Here is a 26,321-nt window from a genome sequence, read left to right as displayed (position 1 = left end):
CTTATCACATTTGTGCCATCTATCTACCTATGAGTTCCATTTAGATTCATCTGTTATTGCTATGCCTCTGAGATTAATGTTACTGTCACTTCTGTAAGCTGTCCTGCACCTTAGGCATTGGCAAAAGTTGTGCATAACTCAGAATTTTATTAGACTCCTATGTACCTATTTTGAAGTCATTATCAGTTGATTAATCAGCACAATTTGTGTTCAATTAAGGATGAGTGCTCTGGGATATAGTGATCTCAATTGTAATATTGATCTAAACATCTTATTTTGAGTATTTTGGTAAATCATGATCCTCATTGTCTTTCTTTCCTCATCTGTTAATTAGGCTTAATTACAGTGCCTTTCTCTTGCAGTTGGGAAAAAGAAATCAGTTCAAATATTTAAAGTGCCTGATATAAATTCAAGTATATCAAAATAACTCAAAAGATATTATTAGAAAGTTAAATCATATAATCATAATTTAATTTCTGTTTGCTATAATATAGATATTAATATTTTGAGCTACATCAATATCTACAATATTTCTCTTATTAGCCAAACATCCATATAAAATAAAAGAAGTAAGATAAGGTTGATGTGGTTTGTCCTTAGTGATCACACTTCATAGCTGCTGTGTTCCATAAAGGCATTTTGCTTGTGTATCCATTGGTTTCATAAAGCATTTTTAAATTATCTGTTTGCTCCATTAAAATATTTTGTGAGATGTTGATGTCCTGCCATTTTTAGTTTTTTATTTATAAAACATGACTAAGATTGAATGCATATATGCTCAAAGTGTCCACATCCACATTTATTCTCAGAAACTACCTATATAGTTTAAGACCACACCAAAGTATTTCTGTTGATAAAAGAGTATTTATAACTTATAGTAGGATCCTGCATAGATTGCAATATATGATTTCATCACCTGCAGATGCTTTTCAGTGTTCTACGATCATGAATTGTGGATCCCATAATTATGCCTACATAGTCCTTTATCTGGGAAATTTACCACAAAAACTTCATGGCACACAAAGTCTTAGTCCTATCTTAATAATTGGTGAAAGTGATAAAATACTTACCTGTTAAGGGTTTAATCTTGAATTCTTTGTTTTTTGATTTCTAAAATATATTTTTAGGACTCGGAAGTTGATCCTGAGAAGTTCTCCAGTAGGATAGAATGTGAAAGTCCAAACAATGATCTCAACAGATTCCGAGGCTTCTTGTGAGTGATACTTGATTTACCTTTGTGAGTGTGAATGGACCAATAAAACTGTTGGGTGTTTATGTCCCAGTTGAATCATTAAAGGCCATAAGTTTAGCTACCTAGAACATTATCTTGTCTTAATAATTTGATAAATATGAACCTCTATTCATATATATTTAAAACAGCAGCAACAATAAAACCTTGTTGTTAACATAATCCTAGAATTGCTTACAGTGGTGTAAGAGTATATTACATGAGCTCTTATGATATGCTAAAGTTTGGAAATATTTGAACAGAAGTGTTAGGTTAAATAATATGCTAGGATCATGTCCTTCTTCAGAATTAGAATAGTAGGTAAACTGTTCTGGTTGGCAAAATTTGGCCCATGATTTGGAAACATGACTAAGAAAGAATATGGGAAGCCATGACAGTATTCTTTCTGGCTGCTTCCTGTGCCATTCACATCCCTTTGGCAAAGACAGATGGAATTTGGGGTTTAGCCAAGTTTCAAGCTTGGCTTCTGCCACTTAAGTTTTTCCTGACTCTGAGGTAGGTTATTTACTCACTTTGATCCGTGGTTCCTAATTTTTCAAGGAGACAATTAGATCTACATCATAGTCATAAATTACAGGAAGAGAAAAATTTCATACTCATTTTTAAAACCAGAATTATACTCATCCCATTACCCTGACACCAAAAGTATGTGAAGACTTTGAAAGGAAAACCAATAATCCTCATGAACATAGATGCAAACATTCTATACACAATTATAGCAAATGTAATCAAATAATATATGAAAAGGATAATATACCATGACCTGGTGGGACATGTTCCCAAACTGCAAGATTGACTTAACATTTAAAAATCAGAGTAATTCATTAACCCTATATTTGCAGTCCATATTAAGTAAATAAATAAAGAAAAACCAGATAATAATTTTATAGATGAAGGGAAAGCATTTGACAAAATCTGACTTCTGTTTCTGCAAACAGGAAATACAAGGGAACTTTTTCAGCATAAAGTCGAAAAAGCCTACAGCTGGCATCATTCTTCATGGTGAAAGACTAATGTTGGTTCCTTAAGGTGAAGAACAAGACATGCATATTTCCTCTCACTACTTTCTTTTTTTTCCTCCTACTGGGGATTGAGCCCAGGGGCACTCAACCACTGAGCCACATCCCCAGCCCATTGATATTTTTATTTAAAGATAGGATCTCACTGAATTGCTTAGGGTCTTGCTAAGTTACTGAGGCTGACTTTGAATTCCCAATCCTCCTGCCTCAGCCTCCCAGGCTGCTGGCATTACAGGTGTGTGCCACCATGCCTGCCTCCCTCACTGGTTTCATTAGAGATTACATTGGAGGTTTTAACTAGTACAGTCAGGTAAGAAATGAAAATAAAAGGTCTCAGATAAGAAAGAAAGAGGCAAAACTGTCTTTTCTTCATAGCTGATGTAATGATCTTTATGAAAAACCTGATACAATGTATAGATTTCAAAAATACTACAAAAACTACTAGGACTAATAAGTGAATTTACCAATGTTGTAGGAAATAAGATCAATATATCAAAATCAAATATATTTGCATACTACTAATGAGCAAATTTTGAAAAAATTTAAATATAATTTATAAAAGTATAAGAAAAAGTATACTATTTAAGGATAAATTTGACAAAAGATATGAAAGAGCTGACTCTGGAAACCACTAAACACTGCTGAGAGAAATTTAAGACCTAAGTGAATGGAGACATATATATTGTTCATGGGTCAGGACTCATATTGTTATGAGTTTTTCCCCAAAATTGATTTATACATTCAGTATAATCTCAATCAAAATCTAAGCAAACTTTTTAGAAGTTAACAAGCTTATTCTAAAATGTATTCAGAGATGCAAGGAACCTATAAAACACCATTGAGAGAGGAGAAAAAGTTAAAACTACCACTGCTTGACTTCAAGACTTATTATAAAGATACAGTAAGCACACCAGTGTCTCTTGGCATAAAAATAAAACAACAGATCAATGGAAAAGAAATAGACCCATACATTTGCAAACAACTTTTTTTTGACAATAGTGCAAAGACAATTTAATGAAGTAAAGCTATCTTTTTGCAGATGATTCACCAACAATTGGATATCTTTGTATTTTAAAAAGTGAACCTCAATCTATACCTTTCACCAATTATAAAAATCAATGAAATATGTATTCCTAGACTTAAAAGTAAACTAAAATGATAAATATGTGAATTGACATATAAATTTCTAGAAAACAAAAACTAACCTACATTGATAGATAGCAGATTAGTGGGTTTTTGGGATGAGGAGAGTTGGAAGGAGAGATTACAAATGAGTATGAAAAAACTTGGGGGAAGGATGGACATGTTTGCTGTCCTGATGCTGGTGATGCTTTTACTCTTTGAATACGTGTAATTGACTCTTATGAATTATTTGCCAATGTAATTCTTTAAAATTTTTAGAAAAAGTAAGAGTTACCACACAAGGAAGTATAGAATATAGGAGTAGCATTTGCTAGTTCACTCGACACAGTCAGTAGTAGGACAGTGAGAGGAAGCCAGGCAGTGGGAAAAGGAAAAGGGCTCAGTCCTGGTTAGGAGATAAGGCTGGAATTCTATCTTCAGGAATCAGAAGATGCCAAGCAAGCAACTAGATACAGAGAATGACTGACATTCCAGATCAAGGGAGCAGGGTAGGCAGTGGCCTGAGACCATGGTGTGTTTGTGGAGTTATGTGGTAAAGTATGTTAGGAGTGTCGGTGAACAACAAGACAGACTGTGAAGGGAACAGACCCTAAAGGACCTGTGTGCTTTGCTGATGATGAAATATTTTTCCTGGTTGAAGGTATAACTTAGTGGTAGTTAAACATGCATGAGGACCTGGATTCTATCCCCAGCATCAAAAAAAAAAAAAAAAAAAAAAAAAATGTGCTTGTGTGTGTTATTGAAATTCTTCTGTGATTGTATTTTAGATGATCTTGTGAATGCTCATGAACCATCTCTAAGAATGAGACCTTTTATAGTATCATTTCCTCAGGCTGACATGTTTTCAACTTGAGGTCAGCTTAGTCTTAGAATCCAGCCTACCCACAGCTGGGCATGCTGACCCTGCTGACAAGCTCAGACTTGCCGGTGACAGGATGAGTTTTGTTTAGAGCAGGAGGGATGCCCAGTTTAGCACTGTGGTCTGGAGCCTAGCACTCTGCATAGAGTTTGGTCCAGAGCATGTATTTAGGAGATTTTTTTTCTTTTTAATTTATAGGGCACTGTTGCCACACTAATTCTGATCCTGTGTCTCCATTCTGACAGCTACCACAGACTCTTTCACTCTAGTGTGAACTCAACAAATAACTCCAGCTTTCCAGGCTGGTCTCCCTTTGTCAGCCTCCTTTTTTCTTCCTTTGGATGTGGTGCTTCCTTAACAGACACACTTGAGCTTCATTTGCTGCACTGGACCCCGTCTTTGCCCTAGAGCCCTTACCTAGTTCCAAGACCCTGCTAGTATCCTGAAAAATTGTCACTTGCCTTTATATTCCTGGACACTATGTTTGCCCACCCTTTGGTGTCTGCGTTTGGACAGGTTCCTCTGTCCAAATGTCAGATGTCAGTATGCTTCAATGTTTGGGACCTTACTTTCTGATTACCCGACTGTTGAAATGAACTTCCTCCTAGAACACCCAGATTTTGTCTTCCTCAGCGATTAACTGAGCTTGGTCTACTCCGTTAATGTCTATCCTGGTGGCTGGCCGCAACAATTTCTAGGGAAACATATAATAAGAGAATCAAGCCTAGTTAAGTACTAGTTTCTGAAGTTAATTGAGCTAGCCGTTTATTGTAATCTTGCTTTGTGGCCTGTTTTCAGAATCAACAAAAATTGAGATGCTCAAACTTCTTGTCTGTTTGGCACCTTCTCTGGCCTTCTATTAGTAGCCATCACTGGTATCTTTCTTCCTACTTGTGCCTACAGAAATCTCAGCACAGAATATCAGATTACCCAGCATCATAGCTATCACATTCATTACTTTTGAACATTTCTACACCATACAACTCCTCTTAGAACACAGGAGCCAAAACTATATTTGTGTGGTGAGCATATAGTCCATAGATGTCACCCAACTTCTTGAATGGATGAGAGGTGTTTTAGTCAGCTTTTTCAGAGCTGTGACTGAAAGACCTGACATGAATAACTTTAGAAGAGGAAAAATTTATGTGGGGGCTCATGGTTTCAGAGGTCTCAGTCAATAGATAGCCAACACCATTCCTTGGCGGCACCTCCAGGTGAGACAGAGCATCATGGCAGAAGAGTGTGGTGGAGGGAAGGGGCTCACATGATCAACAGGAAACAGAGAGGGAGACTCCACTCACCAAATACAAAATATATACTCCAAAGGCAGGTCCTGGGACCTACCTCCTCTAGTTACACGCCCTACCCACCTTCAGTCACCACTCAGTTAATCCCATCAGTGGATTAATTCACTGGTTGGGTTAAGGCTCTCGTAACCCAATTATTTCTCCTCTAAACCTTCCTGCACTGTCTTACATGTGAGCTTTTGGGGGACACCTCACATCCAAAGCATAACAAGCACTGTATGTGACAGTTTGTGCTTCACATACAACCCTGAAGGTTTCATACCCTCAGCGTCCCACATGTCATACACCTGAAATGTAAGAGTTCTTGGGGGAGGGGGGGATTAATCCCTTACTAGGGAACTTTGGAAATGATGGTTTGGTGTGCTAAATCTGTTCCTATAAGGATTGCAGAAGGAAAAATTGCCACATTGATGAGGAGTGGCCAGAGCTTGTCTGCATCTGCATGCCACATGTAAATGTGACTGTTGGGACTTAATTTCCTCATCCATAAGACCAGGGAGCTGAAGTGGACTAAACTCAAGGGTACTTCTCACTCTGTCTCTTTGTACTTAAGTGTGTATTATAGAGGAATGTAGACAGATTCCTGATAGGGTTTATGAATATGAGAGTGAAATTTGTTTTTCTCTTTCTTTGTAGTATGAAACTTTCTTGGAAGAGTTTTTAATTTTTTTTGTTCCTAATTCCAAATAGCAAGGAAAGCACACATATTGAAAATATTTACATATGTAAGAAAAAGAAGCAACAACGAATATACTGAAGTTTATTGCTTAGAAAACAATGTACTTTAATGCTGAAATTGAGAGGACATTTTCAAAATATGTGAAACATAGTACTTTTTTATATGCTTGTCTAAATGTTCCAATAATTTTGATGTACTTTTGTCACTCCAGTAGTTTAGTTAAGCAATTACTTTGATAGTTTCTAAACTGTTTATTACAGACATTTTCAAACATGCAAAAATAGAAAAGAGACTGTGATGTACACCTGGGTACCATCACTGCACCTTGACTACTTCACAGTTGTGTCAACTTTGTTTCAACTGTCCTCCCACTTCCTTTGACATTCCTACATCACATCAGTTCACTGTAAATACTTCACTAAGCACTTACAGTAGAAAAGGACTTAAAAATAACCATAACCATGACACCATTATCAAACTTAAAAAAAAAAAAAATAAGAACCAGCCTTAATCTCATCTGATACCAGGACTTTGTTCAAATTCCTCCAGTATTCTCAAAAATATTTTTAATAGTTGTTTTAGTTTAGTTTTTTCAGTATTGAGGATTGAACCCAGTGCCTTGTGCATGTGAGGGAAGCACTCTACCACTGATCTACACCCCCAGTCCTAAATAATTATTTTATTCTAAACAAGATCAAGACAAGGTCTGAACCAGGCATGGTGGTGGACACCTATAATTCCAGCAGTTTGGGAGGTTAAGGCAGGAGGATCACAAGTTCAAGTTCAACCTGGGCAAGTTGGAAAGACCCTGTCTTAAAATTTTTTTAAAAAGGACTAGGGATGAGTCTCAGCAGTCGAGTACCCCTGGGTCAATCCCCCTACACACATGTGCTCTATGTATTTTGTTTGGCATATCGGTTTCTGAATTTCCTCTTCCAGGGAATTGGGCTATTTAACTTACATAATTCACCACATGCTGGATTGAGCTGATTGCCTCCTCACGTCAAGCTCACTCTCCCCCTTCCATTTTCTCTTCATGCCATTTATTTCTTGTGTGAACTAGGTCATTTTACTTGCAGAATTTACATTTTAGAACATGACCAACTACATTCTTGTAGTGATGTTTATTTAACATCCTTATCTGTCCCACCTATTTTCTGTCTACCTTTCAGAATCTGATGAAAGAAATGGCTTCTCTTCCTAGAAAATAGCAAAAAGAAAGAAAGAAAAAGGAAAATAACACACACACAGTATTGCATATAATTTGAGAGGCAATTTTAGAGGCTTCATAGATCCTTGGATGCCATAGACTTCAGGTTGGAGTGCCCGGATAGAAATTCGTGGGGCCATGACTTTCTTTTCCATAAATCAGAGGACCTTGATATGTCCCCAATGTCACATGGGTGTTGTCAGCCTCATGTGTTCATTACAAAGTTCCCAATCAGCCTTTCATATAACAGTTTGAGTAGCCATGAATTATCATTGTCTAGGATGAATTTTGATTTTATCCACATTGAAAACAGTAATTTTCTAATTCTATCAAGAGTTTTTCTCTCATCAACTATGAAGTTATCCTACATACACAGAATGTATACCTATCCTAGTACAGTGTGTCCTAGGAAAGTGGGGACCTTATTTGGAATATGCTTGAGTTCTTGTAGTAATAGACAATGAGCGATAGAAAACCATGGGAGTTAGAGACCTACAGCAGGTTTCTCATAGGCAAAACAGGTAACTGAAGTCACGAAAGCTAACCTGCCAGAGATTTGCAAACTTTCCTGTGAACTATCTAACATACTATTCTGTGAGGACTGTGATTTTATTTTTATATCCCCACTTTTGTCATTTTAAAATAAAACTATATGATGTCTTTCTTACAGAGAACATTCCAACAAAGAACGTGTGGGTCTCAGCAAGGAAAATTTATTGCTCAGAGGATGCACCATTAGAAACACAGAGGCTGTTGTGGGCATTGTGGTTTATGCAGGTTAGTTGTGCTTCTAAATTTTCGTCATTGTCCCTTCTGTGCTTTTCTACAAGTTCACATTTTTCGTTTACTCATGATGATATGTATAAAAGCAGAAAGTCATCTTGTCTTGATAAACTTAATCAGCAATCTTGGTCTTCCTAAATGGATCTTAAATGCAGACTACATGGCCAAAATGTATTGTGTAACTATGTTTTATCAAGTTGTCTTCCAGAAAGATTTTTAAGTGTGGTACTTGCTACCTGATTTTATTTATGCTTTTTCTGACATACCATGTTTCCTACTCAGGCCATGAAACCAAAGCAATGCTAAATAACAGTGGGCCTCGATATAAGCGCAGCAAATTAGAAAGAAGAGCAAATACAGATGTCCTCTGGTGTGTCCTGCTTCTGGTTATAATGTGTTTAACTGGTGCAGTAGGTAGGTAAAATTCAATTATTTACTGACTTCTTTTTGGCAAGAAACTTTTTTTTTCTTTCAAACAGCTTCTGTTAATTAGCTTTTATTTGTCAATAATTTTTTCTTCATATGCTCATCTCTCTTTCTCATCCTTTGTCTTGAAAAACATTAATGTTAACTATATCCACTTACCCTTTGTGGTAGTACTGAATACTCCTGGAAAAAGATTTAGAGAGAAGAAAACAGGGGAAGCAGTTTGTGTAGCTCTTTGAATTTGACCTTGTTTCCAAAAACAATGAATTATTAACCACAGTGAATACTCTGACCCCTCCTTCTTGAGGAATAAAGTTCTATATTTGTGTAATACTTGTGTTGCATTCTTCTGATTTCTGTGTGCTTTTGAAAGGTCATGGAATCTGGCTGAGCAGATATGAAAACATGCCTTTTTTTAATATCCCTGAGCCTGACGGACATGTCATATCACCAGTGTTGGCAGGATTCTATATGTTTTGGACCATGATCATTTTGCTACAGGTAATTTACATCAGGTTTATCAGGGAACTTTAAGGTCTGATCCAGCTATGCTCAACTGTCTTCACTTTCTTTAACTTACTTTAACATTTTTTAAATTGTTTGGGTTTTCTTAGGTCTTGATTCCCATTTCTCTCTATGTTTCCATTGAAATTGTGAAGCTTGGACAAATATATTTTATTCAAAGTGATGTGGATTTCTACAATGAGAAAATAGATTCTACTGTTCAGTGTCGAGCTCTGAACATCACTGAGGATCTTGGACAGATTCAGTACCTATTTTCTGATAAGACGGGAACCCTGACTGAGAACAAAATGGTTTTTCGAAGGTGTAGTGTGGCAGGATTTGATTACTGCCATGAAGAAAATGGTGAGTGTGGGGTTTTTACAAAAAACACCTGTAAAATTTGTCTGTTTGTTTGTTTTTTTCCCCCAGTCACTTAAATGCCTGATTATTCTGGCATATATTTTAAAAAATGGATACTTAACTCAACCATACTTAACTGTACACTACATTCCTGTTCCTTTGAAATTTAGTAGGTACTAAGAAATATAATATTAAGTGATACAGGAATACAAACACTAAATGATAAACTGATAAACTAAATAAAATGATGATAAAGATATTCAGCATCTGTTTTGGTTATTACTGTATCATTTAGTATTTATATTATTTGCTTTCATTTAGTATTTCTATCATATCATAGTATTTATATTATATATTCAGTGTTTTTATCACTTTTACAATATTTATATTTTTACATATTTATAGTATTCTATCACTTAGTATTTGTACTACAGTATCATTCAGTATTTGTTTTGTCATTGGTATAATCTAATAAACACACAGTAAACACTTGAAAATTAGAGTAAATGACTAGCAGAGGTGGAAGGTTGGGGTTGGTGGGGTGATAATGATATTACATTACAGATACTTTTGAATGACTAAGGAAGCTATGGTCCATCTCTCTAACAAATATCTTGAAAATAATTCTAAATGGTCTCCAGTTTCCTCCTGGCCCCATCATTTGGTCCATAAGAATAAAACACAAAAACAAAATACCTGAAAGTGGAAGAGGGCGTGTTGAGGACTGGTTTCCTAGAATGAGAAGGAAGGATTCCTTCCCAAGTAGTTTCATCAAGTAGTTTGAGAAACAGTGGTGTTCTTACTTCAGATTAGTAAATGAATCTGTCTGGAACTGGGCTTTTCTTTGTTGGGAGACTTTTTAAATTACTGCTTCTTGTTATTCATGTATGGAGGGTTTGTATATCCTCCGGGTTTAATTTTGAAAGGTAATAGATATCCAAAAATTTGCTCATTTCTTCCAGATTTTCCCATTTATTGACATATAGATTTTGAAAATATTCCCTAATGATTCTTTAAGTTTCAGTGGTTTCTGTTCTCTTCTTTTTTACCTCTAATTATTTTTATTTGTGTCTTTTTTTTTTGGGGGGGGGGGTAGTTTAACTAAAGGTTTGTCTATTTTGTTTTATCTTTTCAAGATACCAACTCATTGTTTCATCAATACCTTATATTGTTCTTTTAGCTTCTATTTCTTTCTGCTCCTAACTTTATTATTTCTTTCCTTCTGCTGATTTTGGTTTTGTTTGTTCTTGTTTTTCTAAGACCTTGAGATACATCATTAGGTTATTTAATTGAGATCTTTCTGAGATTTGGGGTTTTCTTTTTCTTCTTTTTAATGTGAGCACTCATTGCTATAAACTTCCCTTTTAATAGTGCTTTTACTATATCCTAAAAGTTCTGGTATGTTTTATTTCCATTTTCATTCTATTTTAGAAATTTTCCCTTTAATTTCTTCAGTGACCCACTCTTCATTCAAAAGTGTATCATTCAATCTTCATATGTTTATATAATTTCTGTGGTTAATTTTGCTGTTGATTTGATTTCTGGTTTCATTCCACTAAAATATGAAAGGAGGCAAGAGATTATTTCATTTTAAAAAATTTATTAGGATTTGTTTTATGATCTGACATATGATCTATTTTGGAAAATCTTTCACATGCTAACAAAAAGAATGTTTATTCTGCAGCTGTTGGATGGAATATTCTGTAGGTATCTGTTCAAAATCCATAGTGTAATTCAATTCTGGTACTTTTTTGTTGATCTTTTGTTGTTGTTGTTGGTTTTTTTAGATGATCTATCTATTGGTGAGAGTGGAGTATTGAAGTTGCCCACTATTATTATGCTAGGGCCTATCTTTCTTTTATGTTTAATAGGGTTTGTTTTATATAATTGGGTGCTCTGATATTCAGTGTGTATGTATTTAACTATTACAACTTCTTGATGAATTTTCCCTTGATCAATATGTAGTGAAATTCTTTATCATTTCTAATTGATTTATACTATTTTTTCAGAGACATGTATACCTATTTCTGCTTATTTTCAGACTCTGTTTGCTTGGAATATCATTTTTCTTCCTTTTACTTCAGTGTGTGCTTGTCTTTGCAGGTGAGGGGAGTTACTTACAGGCTGCAGATTGTTGGATCTTGTTTTTAGTCAATCAGCAAGTTGTTCTCTTGGAGATTTAAGACCATTTGCATTCATCATTATTATTGAAAAATATGTCATTGTTCTTGTCATTTTATGGGTTTTCCTCTGGTTGTTTTGAATATTAAGTGTTCATTTTTTCCTGTGTTATTCACCGTAGATATTTGATTATTTACTATGTTGATTATATTTGATTCTTTCCTATTTTTAATTTTCATGTCTACTCCTCTAAAAAGATTTATTCATACTCGTGGTCTCATGATTATTAAACATTTTTTTTTCCTTCTGTAAGTGGAATTTTCTTAAATATCTTCTATGATGTTGGTCTAACGGTCATGAGTTTCTTTAGTTTATCCTTACTTTGGAAGTTCTTTGTTTCTCTTTGAGTCTGAAGGAAAAACCTGTTGAGTAATTTAGTTTGGAAGTTGTTTTCTTTCAGGACTTGAAATATGTCATTTCATGACCTACGGATAGATTTTTTTCTGAGAAATCTGCTATTATTCCCGGGCAATTGCCTTTAAATGTGAGTTGGCACTTTTCTTTTACAGCATTTGATACTTTTTCTTTTTTTTAATTTATTTTTATTGTAAACAAATGGGATACATGTTGTTACTGTTTGTATACGGAGTAACAGCATACCATTTGCATATTCATACATTTACATAGAGTAATGATGTTTGATTCATTCCGTTATTTTTTCCTTCCACCCCACCCCTCCCACCTCTCTTTTCCCTCTACACAGTCCCTCCTTCCTCCATTCTTGCCCCCCTCCAACCCCCCATTATGTGTCATCATCTGCTTATCAGTGAGATCATTCGTCTTTTGGATTTTTGAGATTGGCTTTTCTCACTTAAGATGATATTCTCCAATTTCATCCATTTGCCTGCAAATGCCATAATTTTATTATTCTTTATATTCCATTTTATATATATATATATATATATATATATATATATATATATATATATATCTATATATCACAGTTTCTTTATCCATTCATCAACTGAAGGGCATCTAGGTTGGTTCCACAGTCTGGCTATGGTGAATTGAGCAGCTATGAACATTGACGTGGCTGTATCCCTGTAGTATGCTGATTTTAAGTCCTTTGGGTATAGGCCAAGGAGTGGGATAGCTGGGTCAAATGGTAGGTCCATTCCAAGTTTTCCAAGGAATCTCCACACTGCTTTCTAGAGTGGCTGCACTAATTTGCAGCCGCACCAGCAATGTATGAGTGTACCTTTTTCCCCACATCCTCTCCAACACCTATTGTTGCTTGTATTCTTGATAATCGCCATTCTTATTGGGGTGAGATGGAATCTTAGTATAGTTTTGATTTGCATTTCTCTTATTACTAAAGATGTTGAACGTTTTTTCATATATTTGTTGATTGCTTGTAGATCTTCTGTGAAGTGTCTATTCATATCCTTAGCCCATTTGTTGATTGGGTTGTTTGTATTCTTCTTGTACAGTTTTTTGAGTTCTTTATATATTCTGGAAATTAGTGCTCTATCAGAAGGATGAGTGGCAAAGATATTCTCCCACTCTGTAGGCTCTCTCTTCTCATTGCTGATAGTTTCCTTTGCTGAGAGAAAGCTATTTAGTTTGAATCTATCCCAGTTACTGATTCTTGCTTTTATTTCTTGTGCTATGGGAGTTCTGTTAAGGAGGTCTGATCCTAAGCCAACAAGGTGAAGATGTGGACCTACTTTTTCTTCTATAAGATGCAGGGTCTCGGGTCTGATTCTGAGGTCCTTGATCCATTGTGAGTTGAGTTTTGTGCAGGGTGAGAGATAGGGGTTTAGTTTCATTCTGTTGCATATGGATTTCCAATTCTCCCAGCACCATTTGTTGAAGAGGCTATCTTTTCTCCATTGCATATTTTTGGCACCTTTGTCTAGTATGAGAAAATTGTATTTATTTGGGTTTGTGTCCATGTCCTCTATTCTATACCATTGATCTACCTGTCTATTTTGGTGACAATACCATGCTGTTTTTGTTACTATTGCTTTTTGTGTAGTTGAAGTTCTGGTATTGCGATATCCCCTGTTTCATTCTTCCTGCTAAGGATTGCTTTATCTATTCTGGGTTTCTTATTCTTCCAGATGAATTTCATGATTGCTTGCTCTATTTCTGTAAGGTACGTCATTGGGATTTTAATTGGAATTGCATTGAATCTGTATAGCACTTTTGGTAGTATGGCCATTTTGACAATATTAATTCTGCCTATCCAAGAACACGGGAGATCTTTCCATCTTCTAAGGTCTTCCTTAATTTCTTTTTTCAATGTTTTGTAGTTTTCATTGTAGAGATCTTTTACCTCTTGGGTTAGATTGATTCCCATGTATTTTATTTTTTTTTTTTGAGGCTATTGCAAATGGAGTTGTTTTCCTCATTTCCCTTTCAGCTGTTTCATTGCTTGTGTATAAAAATGCTTTAGATTTATGCATGTTGATTTTATAGCCTGCTGTTTTGCCGAATTCATTGATGAGGTCTAGAAGTTTTCTGGAGGAGGTTTTTGGATCCTCTAAATATATAATCATGTCATCCACAAATAGTGACAGCTTAAGTTCCTCTTTTCCTATTCATATCCCTTTAATTTCTTTGGTCTGCGTAATTGCTCTGGCTAGAGTTTCAAGGACAATGTTGAAGAGAAGTGGTGAAAGAGGACATCCCTATCTTGTTCCTGTTTTTAAAGGGAATGGTTTCAGTTTTTCTCCATTAAGAATGATGTTGGCCATGGCCTTAGCATAAATAGCCTTTACAATGTTCAGGTATGTTCCTACTATCCCTATTTTTTTTTCTAGTGTTTTGAGCATGAAGGGGTGTTGTATTTTGTCAAATGCTTTTTTGGTGTCAATTGAAATAACCATATGATTCTTATCCTTAAGTCTATTGACATGATGTATTACGTTTATTGATTTATGGTTGTTAAACTATCCTTGCATTCCAGGGATGAACCCCACTTGATCATGGTGCACAATTTTCTTAATATATTTTTGGATATGGTTTGCCAATATTTTGTTAAGGATCTTTGCATCTATATTCATCAAGGATATTGGTCTAAAATTTTCTTTCTTTGATGTGTATTTTCCTGGTTTGGGTATGAGGGTGATATTAGCTTCATAGAATGAGTTCGGTAGGGTACCCTCCTTTTCTATTTCCTGGAATACTTTGAGAAGTATTGGAATGAGTTCTTCTTTAAAGGTCTCGTAGAACTCGGCTGAGAATCCGTCTGGTCCTGGGCTTTTCTTGGATGGTAGATTTTTAATGGCTTCTTCTATTTCATTGCTTGATATTGATCTGTTTAAATTGTGTATGTCCTCCTGGTTCAGTTTGGGAGGAGCATATGTCTCTAGAAATTTGTCAGTGTCCTCGGTAGTTTCTATTTTGTTGGAATACAGATTTTCAAAGTAGCTTCTCATTATGTTTTGTATCTCAGTGGTGTCTGTCATGATATTTCCTTTTGCATCATGTATTTTAGTAATTTGAATCTTCTCTCTCCTTCTCTTTGTTAGTGTGGCTAAGGGTTTGTCTATTTTGTTTACTTTCTCAAAGAACCAACTTTTTGTTTTGTCAATTTTTTGAATTGTTTCTTTTGTTTCAATTTCATTGATTTTAGCTCTGATTTTAATTATTTCCTGTCTTCTACTACTTTTGCTGTTATTCTGTTCTTCTTTTTCTAGGGCTTTGAGCTGTAATGTTAGGTCATTTAGTTGTTGACTTTTCATTCTTTTCTGGAATGCGCTCCATGCAATGAATTTTCCTCTTAGTACCGCTTTCATAGTATCCCAGAGATTTTGATATGTTGTATCGTTGTTCTCATTGAACTCTAAGAATTTTTTAATCTCCTCCCTGATGTTTTTTGTTATCCATGTTTCATTCAATAGCATATTATTTAGTCTCCAGGTGTTGGAGTAATTTCTCTTTTTTCATTTTGTCATTGATTTCTCTCAGTCCATTATGATCTGATAGAAAACAAAGGCAGTATCTCTATTTTTTTGCATTTCCTTAGGGCTGCTTTTTGGCGTGACATATGGTCTTTTTTGAGAAGGTTCCATGTGCTGCTGAGAAGAAAGTGAATCCGCTCGTTGATGGATGGAATATTCTATATATGTCTATTAAGTCTAGGTTATTGATTGTGTTATTGAGTTCTATGGTTTCTTTGGTTGGATTTTGTTTGGAAGATCTATCTAGTGGTGACAGCAGTGCGTTAAAGTCACCCATAATTATTGTGTTGTGGTCTATGTGATTCCTGAAATTGAGAAGGATTTGTTTGATGTACCGGGATGCACCATTGTTTGGGGCATAAATATTTACTATCATTATGTCTTCCTGGTTTATGGTTTCCTTAAGCAGTATGAAATGTCCTTCTTTATCCATTCTAAGTTTGGCTTGAAGTCCACTTTATCTGACATAAGAATGGAAACCCCCGCTTTTTTACTGAGTCCATGTGCGTGGTAGGTTTTTCCCCATCCTTTCACCTTTAGTCTGTGGATGTTTTTTTCTATAAGATGAGTCTCTTGCAGGCAGCATATTGTTGGGTCTTTCTTTTTAATCCATTCTGCCAGTCTATGTCTTTTGATTGATGAGTTTAGGCCATTAATGTTCAGAGTTATTATTGAGATATGATTTGTATTCCCAGTCATTTGGCTTATTTTTGGTTTTTAAGTTGGCTTGGTTTCTCCTTTGAGTGGTTTTTCTCTAAGGTAGTTCCTCCTTTTGCTGACCTCCATTGTTGTTTTTCATTTCCTCCTCATGGAATATTTTGTTGAGAACATTCTGCAGTGCAGGCTTTCTATTTGTAAATTCTTTTAACTTTTGTTTATCATGGAAGGATTTTATTTCATCCTCAAATCTGAAGGTTAGTTTTGCTGGGTATAAGATTCTTGGTTGGCAACCATGTTCTTTCAGAGCTTGAAATATGTTTTTCCAGGCCCTTCCAGCTTTTCGAGTCTGGGTTGAGATGTCGGCTGCTATCCATATTGGTCTCCCCCTATAAGTAATCTGATGCTTTTCTCTCATGACCTTCAAAATCCTATCTTTATTTTGAATGTTAGGCATTTTCTTTATAATGTGCCTTGGTGTGGATCTGTTCTGATTCTGTGCATCTGGTGGGTGTTCTGTAAGCCTCTTGTATTTGGTTTTCCATTTCATTCTTCAGGTTTGGGAAATTTTCTGATATTATTTCATTGAAGAGGTTGTTCATTCCTCTGGTTTGTATCTCTGTGCCTTCCTCAATCCCAATAATTCTTAAATTTGGTGTTTTCATGATGTCCCATAGTTCTTGGAGATTCTGTTCATGATTTCTTACCATCTTCTCTGTTTGGGCAACTTTATTTTCAAGATTAAATATTTTGTCTTCATTGTCTGAGGTTCTGTCTTCCAAGTGGTGTATTCTTTTGGTGATGCTTTCCTTTGAGTGTTTTATTTGGTTTATTGTCTCCTTCATTTTAAGGATTTCCGTTTGGTTTTTTTTTTTTTTTTGAGAATCTCTATCTCTTTGTTGAAATGATCTTTTGCTTCCTGCTGGTGTTCTTTTAGCTTATTGGTATTATCATTCATTGCCTGCATTTGCTCTCTTATCTCATCCTTTGCTTCGCGAATCATCTTAATCATGTATAATCTGAAGTCCTTTTCTGACATTTCTTCTAACATACTGTCATTGGATTCTATTAATATAGAATCTAGATTTGTTTGGATCATTTTCTTCCCTTGTTTTTTCATGTTGTTCATGAATCTTCCCCTATAGCAGTGCAGAATTGGGTATTGCAGATTTCCCCCTATAGGCTTATAGTGACCCTATAGGTTTCCAAAACCCTTTCTTTAAGGGGAGATCAATATTAGCAGTGCCCAAATCAGACACTATGCAATCCTAGACCAAATAGCCCCTATGGGGACAATAACAAAATTGTCATAGTAAACAACACGAGTTCAAATATTATCTTTGGTAAAGCAAACAGGTTTGCAATAAAGTCTGCAGTTTCTAATGAAGGACAAAGAGGATGCAGAGGGATGTAGGATGTGGCTGTTAATGGGATAAGAAAAGAATATAGAGAAGTTCTAGAAAATAGAAAGTGTGAGAGTGTAATCAAAAGAAATCGGATGTTAGCATGCAAAAAAGGGAGAAAGAGACTCTGAGGGAACAGGTAAACAAAAGGAAAAGAAAGCAAGAAAAGTAAAGAAATAAAAACTTAAATTTTTTAAAAAGGAGAAAAAAGAAAATCTACTGTATAACAGTCATATACTAATGAAACCTCCCAGTGTTCAGTAGCCTCATGCATGAGAAGTACCTGACAATGAGCTTCAAGACTCCAGCAGGCATCGCAGGATGGGATTTTCCCCACCCAAAGATCGGAGCTCTGGCTTCTACGATTATCCAAGATGGCCGCTCTGGCTTTGAAATGTGTTGGCAAACGGGGAGCTGCAGCTCAGGGATGGACGTGGTCAGCCAGAGGTCCTGGAGACGGGATGCGATTGGTCAGGCAGGGGTCCTGGAGTTCCAGTGTATTTGGTGTGGTTGTGGGGTCCTGGAGGCCGGGTGCAATCAGTCAGTCTGGGTTCCCAGTAACGGGAGCAGTCAGTTGGTCTGGGGGTCCTGGCAGCAGGGAGCAGTCGATGTGAGGGCCCCAGAGGCAGGGAGTGATCCGTTGGGCTGAGGTATCCTGGAGACAAGGCTCAGTCAGTCAGGCCAGGGGTCCTACGGGGCCTGACTGTTGTCTCAAAATGGCAATAGAGGACTTTTTAAAGAGGTGATTCAAAGGCTTCACTCTAGCTGTGCCCTCTCAGGAGTCATAATTCATTTGTAACCTTGAGAGATAACTGTCTCTTAGATCTGTGGGTGTCAAGTCTGAATTCCCAACTCCTTCATTCCTGTGATCTGTGAGTCAAAGGACAGAGAATTAGGCCTAGGATGGTAAGAAGGTTAATTCTGTTTCCCCTGTAATTAGGGAGGGAGAGAGAGAGAGAGGAAGATAAAAACATGTCAGTTTTAAAATAACCCACAGTGCAGGAGTAGCAAGCATTATATTCAAAGCATGAAGTGGACCCCTGTTACATAATTATTGTTTACCAAAACAAGAAATAGGTCTCTCTTGAGGAGCTAATGGTCCAATGTGGGAAGCAGATATCATGAAAGTTTACATGATAAACTTTACATGAAAAACATGTTTTCATGTAAACATGTTTACATGATAAACTTATCATGAAAGTTTACATGATAAACTTATCATGTAAATTATAAGGTTAAAGTTGGTATTGTTATTCTGTATTGTTTTGATTTTCAGGCAGTTTTGGAGGTGGCTTTTATACTGATGAAGATTTATTGTCTTGAAGGCAGGATAACAGAAATTCTTGAAATGCTGGAAATGTATGGAGAACTAGTTTAGAACAAGAGGTTTGGGTGTCAATGATAGGTGAATGATATGGTTAGAGGAAGCTGAGTGTGCTGTTTACAAGCAGGTGAATGTTGGAATGTAAATGTTTGGGATATTAGTTCATAGAGGAAGATTTAATGAAGGATGTGCAGATGATACAGTTGAATGAAGTTTATTTGAGTGTGCTGGTTTGACTCCATGAAAAACACATTAAAAAGTATGATAAATGTTGGTTCCATAGTCTCTTACCCATTTCTTCCAGATATCAAATTAATGCACATTATAAACCATTAATAAGTTTTATGCTATTAGTATGGTCTTAGAGGGAATGGGAAAATGAGACAGACTAAGGATTAAATAAGGAAAATAAATAAAGTAGATCATTTGAATCCTAACCAAGGACCTTCTTCAGACACAGAAAAGATGACACACTTTGAATGTTTTCTCTTCTGAGTCACAATGCAAGAATTCCTGGCCTACTTTGAAGCATTCATGGAACTAATTAAGAGCCTACTTTAAAAGAAGAATTAAAAGTCTTCATTACTATTTAGACAGTTGTTTTTGTCAATATGATAATGAAACTGCTTGTTGTGCCCAATTTTTGTGACATTTTCACTGGACCTAAAGTATAGCTCCAGTAGCTTTGCTTTCTGAATCACATTGTAAGTTTCCTGCTCTGTATACATCTCATATCTTTCCACAACATGATTCAAGGTCGAGTCATTCTTTGTCTTCCCAGTTCCACTTCTGCAGTTGTCCTTATTGGGCCAGTTTATCTTATAGTACTAGCTAAGCTTCCTGGCACCATACTACACAGTGCATCATGACCATTTCCCTAATGATGGCCAGGAGCTATATCATGAAGTACAGCTTTCATTTTTATAGATTCTGAAGTATTCTGTTTATTTTTTAAAATGACTTTGCATCATCAGTATATTTCTTGAGCTACTCAAGGATTTGTTAATCTCAGCCCTGTTGGCTTTTGGGTTGGGTTATGCTTAGTCATGGGGGTTGATCTGGTTATTGTAAGATGTTTACAAGGATCCTTGGCCTGTACCTAGTGAACACCAGCAGCATCCCTCTCCCAGTTATGATAAGCAAATGTGTGGACAGCAACTTTGAAAAGTCCCCAAGGGGACAAATTCACCCCATGTTAAGAAACACTGAGCAAACCTATTAGATATAAGTCATAACTAAAGGGCTGTGATATAATGGATACTTGTATTAACTTTGGAATTATGAAGATCTGAATTCAAATCTCAGCCCTACCATGGTTGAGGTGCTTAATCCCTCTGGGTGGGTTTTTTTTTTTTTTTTGTTTTGTTTTTTTACAAATTATACATACATGGAATATAACTTATTCTAATTAGGATCCTATTCTTGTGGTTGTGCATGATGTAGAGTTACCCTGGTTGTGTATTCATATACAAGGATAGGAAAGTTATGTCTGATTAATTCTACTGTCTTTCCTATTCTCCTCCCACCTCCTTTCCTTCATTCCCCTTTGTCTAATCCAGTGGACTTCTATTCTTCCCTCCCCAACCTTCCTTATTGTGGATTAGCATCCACATGTCAGAGAGAATATTCAGCCTTTGGTTTTTGGGGACTGGCTTATTAAACAGTGATAGTTTCTTCTAGATGACATTTTTTTAAAAATGAAAATAAGAAAAAAATATGTGTACATACCCATGCATATTTATAACCTAGACAGATGCTTGAGCAAAGAAAAGCTTCAATGAATGTTAAGCCCTTACCCCACAACTTTCCACTGATGCTAGTGATATTTTATTCACATATTTATTTATTCATTATCTGGTTAATAAGTATTGGAGTTAAAAAACATGGACTCATTGAAATCAGATGGGGAAGATTGACCATGTAAAGGTAAGGGATATAGCTGTGTTAAAAATGGCCATATTAACATATACAACTAGATTTAGAAACAGTATAGTATTAGGGCTCAGAAGATTGGCTATGGAGTCTAATAGACATGGTTTTAAGATTAACCTGTACCACTTTTGTGAGATGGGGCAAATTACTTAAACTTATGTCTTTATTTTTAAATGGGGGTACTGATGGTACTTAGTCAGAGGGTTGTTATAATGATTAAATAAAATAGTTGCCTGGTACATGGTAATGATCAGTTCATGAAAGCCACGCATGTCTAGTGAGTGGCATGGATGAGAGCTGATACAGTTATGGACCTCTTCATTGAGGAGCTGGTATTTGGATCAGGTCTTTAAAGTTTAGGATTTCTGTCCATCAAAAAGATAAGAACAGGTATTCTAGGTAAGAACATAGGTGAGGATGGAGGAAATCAGAATCTTCGGGACACAGGTAGTAGATCAGTTTTGCAAGCTGAAAGATGATACAGGGAAACATTCTGTATCCTTTAGGGAGAACATATAATGAGACTTCCATAATTTGAAAAGATCTTAAAGTCACTGAACCACAATTTTTCATTCTAGAATGTTTGATTATGAAAACAGAGGCTAAGAAAGAGTGAGTGTTTTGTTGAAAACCACTCATCATTAGAAGAGTTGATACTAGCTAGAATCTTGGATCACCATTTGCCTCTTAAACCACCTCTCCTTCCCTTAAAAAATACAGACAGAATTACTATAATAAGTACAATGTGAAAACATTCTTAATTTTATAAAACAACTTTCCCAAAATCATAATCTGTTCAGTAAGTGAACTTAGGCTGAAGAGAGATAACCAGTAATCCCCAAAGCATGTATTTATTATCTACTCTGTGTTCCAGACACTGAATTCCAGACAATGATAAATAATGCAAATGAGGCCTGCTCTCACAAGGCTTTTATTGGAGAAAATAGTCACAAATACATGAAGTTCTTAATCAAAATTATTAAATAGTGATAAGAATTTTTGCAGAGAATTAAAATAGAATGGTATAACATAGAATAACTGGATGGCTATTTTGAATTAGATGGCCAGGCTAGACCTCTGTAAATGGGGTATTGGGATCTAGATCTGAATGACATAACCTTGAAGTTCAGGAGCAAAAGATTTCCAATCAGAGGAAGCAATGAGCATATAGGCACTCAGGTTCCAGTGTGCTTGCAAATTTTCAAAGTAAAGAAAGAAGGCCAGTGAGTCTAGATTTTAGTGGGAATGTAGAAGGGAAGAGAGGCCAGAAGAGTTCAGATCATTTTGAGTTAAGTGGGCCAGTATATGAAGTTCAGATTTTATTCTAAGTGAATCATGAAGCCACTGAAGAGTTTTTTGTTGTTGTTGTTGTTTTTTTTTTTTTTTTGTTTTTTTTTTTGTTTTTTTTTTTTGCAGTGCTGGGGATCAAACCCAGGGCCTTGTGCTTGCAAGACAATCACTCTACCAACTGAGCTATAGCCCCAGCTCTGCCACTTAAGAGTTTTATGAGAAAGTGATTGATCTGCTATTTCTTATAGCAAGATCACTCTACTATTTGGGGAATGGATTGCAGACTGTTGCACTAGTCCAGTTGAGAGATGATGGTGGCTTGGACTATGGTATAGAAATGGAGAAAAATCTAGATATTCCAGATATATTTTGGATTTAGAGTGGACAAGTAGAGGTGTTACTTACTATATCAAGTGGACTCCTAGATTTTTGGCTTCCATTACAATAAAAAGTTAGGTACCATTAACAAGAATGGAAAAGATCAGAGGAAAGTTTAAGAAGGAAGAAGAAAAGAATTCAGTTTTAACCATATTAAATTTAAAATGCTTATTTTTCATTTAATCAATAAGTGTCTTTTGAATACTTATAAGCCACTGCTTTGGACTCTAATATTAATTAACAAAACACAAAATTCTCTGCCCTGTTGTAGCTTATATTCTACTGGATGATTCAAAAGATTTAAGATACAGTGTGTAGATAATGGTGAATGTTGGGGTAGGATCTATAATCAATACTCTGGTCTGATATGGGAAGTTTTCACTGACAAGGGTATGTGATAGGACACTTGAAGGAGGTGAGGCAGTAAGCCATACGGCTCACTGATAATCTGCTATAAGAGACTTGTAGATATCCAAGTGGAGGTCAGAGTTTAAGGTATAGTCTTGGAGGTTATGCACACAGAGATTCTGTTTCAAAGATGGAACCAGATAAAATTCTGAAGGAAGAGTGTGTAGATGGAGAAGAGAAGGAGCTTCTGCAGCTTGTTAATATTTGAAGGCTGAGAAGAAAGATGGCAGGAGAAGCTAAGTAGGAATAGCCATTGATGTGAGAAGGAAAACAGGTAAGGGTGGTGTCAGAGAAGCCCAAAGGGAGAGTTCAAAAAGAAAAGAGTGGTCAATTCTGTTGGCTATTACTAAGGGCTCAAATGAGACAAGGACAGACACATATGATCATTGGATTTATTTATTTATCAATGGAGATAGGGCAATAGAAAGTCATGGAATTAATTGGTTGTGGAGATATTGGTGTAAATGAAAGAGGAAGCATTACAAAGATGAAAGATGAAGTCCTTGAGGTCAGAGGACAGGATCCAGATCACAAGTGGAGGGTATCTCAAGTGGACAAGACATGCTTCCTCCATAGTAGTAGGAAGAAAGACAAAGAGAATGGATACAGATGCAGATAAGTTGTCAGATCTGATGATGGAAAAAGAAGGGAGTGCCTTCTGATTGTTCCTACTTCTCCCAATGAGGTATGAAGTACATTTATTAACTGAGGATATAAGTGGGGGATTTGGAGGTCAGGTTTTAAAGAGGAGGAGATGGCATGGAATAACTGCCTGACTCATAAGTTTGTTTTCAGATGGTGACCCAGTGTGCTTTTTATCCCTCAGCCAAGAGGTTGGAGTCCTATCAGGAAGCTGTCTCTGAAGAAGAAGAGTATGCAGACTCCCTTAGCAGCTCCGTCAGCAATATGGCAAGACTGAGAGCCCACAGCTGCAGGACAGTTCATAATGGGCCTTTGGGAAGCAAACCCTCAAGTCATCTTTCTGGAAGTACTTTTGCTGTAGGAAGTGGAGAAGGAGCCAGTGAAGTGCCTCATTCCAGACAGGCTGCTTTCAGTAGCCCCATTGTAAGTGTGAATGCACGACTAAAATCACCCATGCACAGTGTTTGAGGGAAGAACAGCCTTGTAGTTACAATACAGCCAAACATTGTTCTACTTTCTACTAAAGAGACTACATCATCACAGTTCAGTGTGATTGTGATGCATAATAAGAGTAAACAAATAATATAATTTCCTGATTTTTGAAATAATTCAGTGTTGAAGAATTATATACTATTTCTGAAAAATATATTTTTGACCAGGAATAAACTTGTCTGAGTCTGAAGAGGACAGCTTAGTTGAAAGATCACAGTTCCCTCTTGGGTCCAACAAGGTTTACTTATCTCAGAGACAGTTAAATATGTCTAGTTGACAGGGAGATTCATAGGCCTTTTGGTTGAAGATGTTGAAGGTCTTTAAATTACTCTGTAATCTCCCTCCCTATTCCACCAAACCTGAGTCTTCTCTCTCACTCCTAGCCCTCAAAAGAGCATTATTTTATAACAGTTCCATCAAACAGATCATCAGGGTGTGTTTTAATCTCCTTGGGAACTGTTAGGAACTGATTAATTACACCTATGAATAAACTCACTTTACTGCAGAAAAAAAATTAGAGGAAACAGAGGAAAGATGGTTGTTAAAAAGACTTAGATATCAAAGAATGTCTTTCACTATATATTATATATATATTACTATAATATATATTATATATATCACTATTATATATATAAAATGTTATGTGTGTGTGTGTGTATATATATATATATATATATATATATATATATATATAATGTTTTTACTATACCTAAAACTAATTCTTTAAAACATCTGTTTTCTCTTTTTGCCTTTCATACTACACTTATGTTTGTGGGTTTTTTGTTTGTTTGTTTTGGGGTTTTTTAAATAAGATTTATTGATTCATTTTAATTTTTTAAATTATAAAAATTTGTTGTAATTAGTTATACATGGTACACAAATGGCACAACTTCTCATTCCTTTGACTGAAAAGTCACACCAGTAGTGTGGTCATACATGTATGTAGGGTAATAATGTCCATCTCATTCCACCATCCTCCCACCCCCACATCCCCTCCCCTCCCCTCCCTTCATTCCCCTTTGCCCAATCCGAAGTTCCTTCATTTTTCCCTATCCTACTATCCACTGCCATTATGGATCAGCATCCACTTATCAAAGAAAACATTTGGCATTTTTGTTGTTTGAGTTTGGCTTATTTTACTTCGCATGATATTCTCCATCTCCATCCATTTACCTGCAAATGTCATCATTTCATTCTTCTTTAAGGTTGAGTAATATGTCATTGTGTATGTGTATCACATTTTCTTTATCCATTCAACTAAAGGGCATCTAGGTTGGTTCCATCATTTGGCTATTATGAATTGACCTACTGTACACATTGATGTGGCTGCATCACTGAAGTATGCTGATTTTAAGTCTTTTGGATATAAACCAAGGAGTGGGATAGCTGGGTCAAATGCTGGTTCTATTCCAAGTTTCCTGAGGAATTTCCATACTGCTTTCCATAGTGTTTGCACCAATTTGCAGCCCCATCAGCAATGTATGAGTGTACCTTTTCCCCCACGTCCTCACCAATACTTATTATTTGCTTGTATTCTTGATAATTGGCATCCTGACTGGATTGAGATGAAATCTTAATTTTAATTTGCATTTCTCTAATTTCTCGAGATGATGAACATTTTTTTCATGTTTGTTGATCAATTGTATTTCTTCTTCTGTGAAGTGTCTGTTCAGTTCCTTAGCCCGTTTACTGATTGGGTTGTTTTTGTTGTTGTTGTTGTTGTTTGGTGTGAGTTCTTTATATGTCCTGGAGATTAGTGCTGTATCTGAGATACATGTAGTAAAGATTTTCTCCCAATCTGTAGGCCCCCTCTTCCCATTATTGATGGTTTCCTTTGCTGAGAAGCTTTTTAATTTGAATCCATCCCATTTATTGATTCTTGATTTTACTTCTTGTGCTTTAGGTGGACATTCTCCAGCAATGATACCTGTAATAACTCAAATTGGTGACATAACAAGAATAAATCAGCTATGGGGAACCCTTATGTTGCTACAATGTTATAGGATTTTCGTAGTGGATACATTATGTGAGTGCACCCCAAGGGTCTCTTTTGACCTGAGAGCCTTCAGAGTGTCTATTGGGTCTCTACAAATTGCAAAAAAAAGTGTGCACTTGCTAGTGGAGTGACGACCCTTGCATTTCAACTCATTTCTGTGGCCCTAAGGAC

The 26,321-nt window shown here is 36.1% G+C and overlaps 1 protein-coding gene across 3 annotated transcripts in view; it reads left to right on the top strand.

Annotated features, from left to right (window-relative positions):
* Window positions 1-26,321, top strand: part of ATP10D (ATPase phospholipid transporting 10D (putative)) — a 105,292-nt gene that overhangs the window by 43,731 nt on the left and 35,240 nt on the right. For all 3 annotated transcript variants that reach the window (XM_079153918.1, XM_079153919.1, XM_079153920.1), the window contains exons 5-10: window positions 1,128-1,213; window positions 8,137-8,243; window positions 8,532-8,663; window positions 9,049-9,176; window positions 9,290-9,542; window positions 23,847-24,085. In XM_079153918.1, coding sequence (XP_079010044.1) covers window positions 1,128-1,213; window positions 8,137-8,243; window positions 8,532-8,663; window positions 9,049-9,176; window positions 9,290-9,542; window positions 23,847-24,085 — 945 coding nt within the window. The remainder of the gene's footprint in view (window positions 1-1,127; window positions 1,214-8,136; window positions 8,244-8,531; window positions 8,664-9,048; window positions 9,177-9,289; window positions 9,543-23,846; window positions 24,086-26,321) is intronic.

The sequence above is a fragment of the Sciurus vulgaris genome (assembly GCF_902686455.1).
Source record: "Sciurus vulgaris genome assembly, chromosome: 9".
Classification (NCBI taxonomy): Eukaryota; Metazoa; Chordata; class Mammalia; order Rodentia; family Sciuridae; genus Sciurus; species Sciurus vulgaris.
The sequence above is the reverse complement of the archived record's forward strand: the minus strand, read 5'-3'. Positions and strand labels throughout refer to the sequence as shown.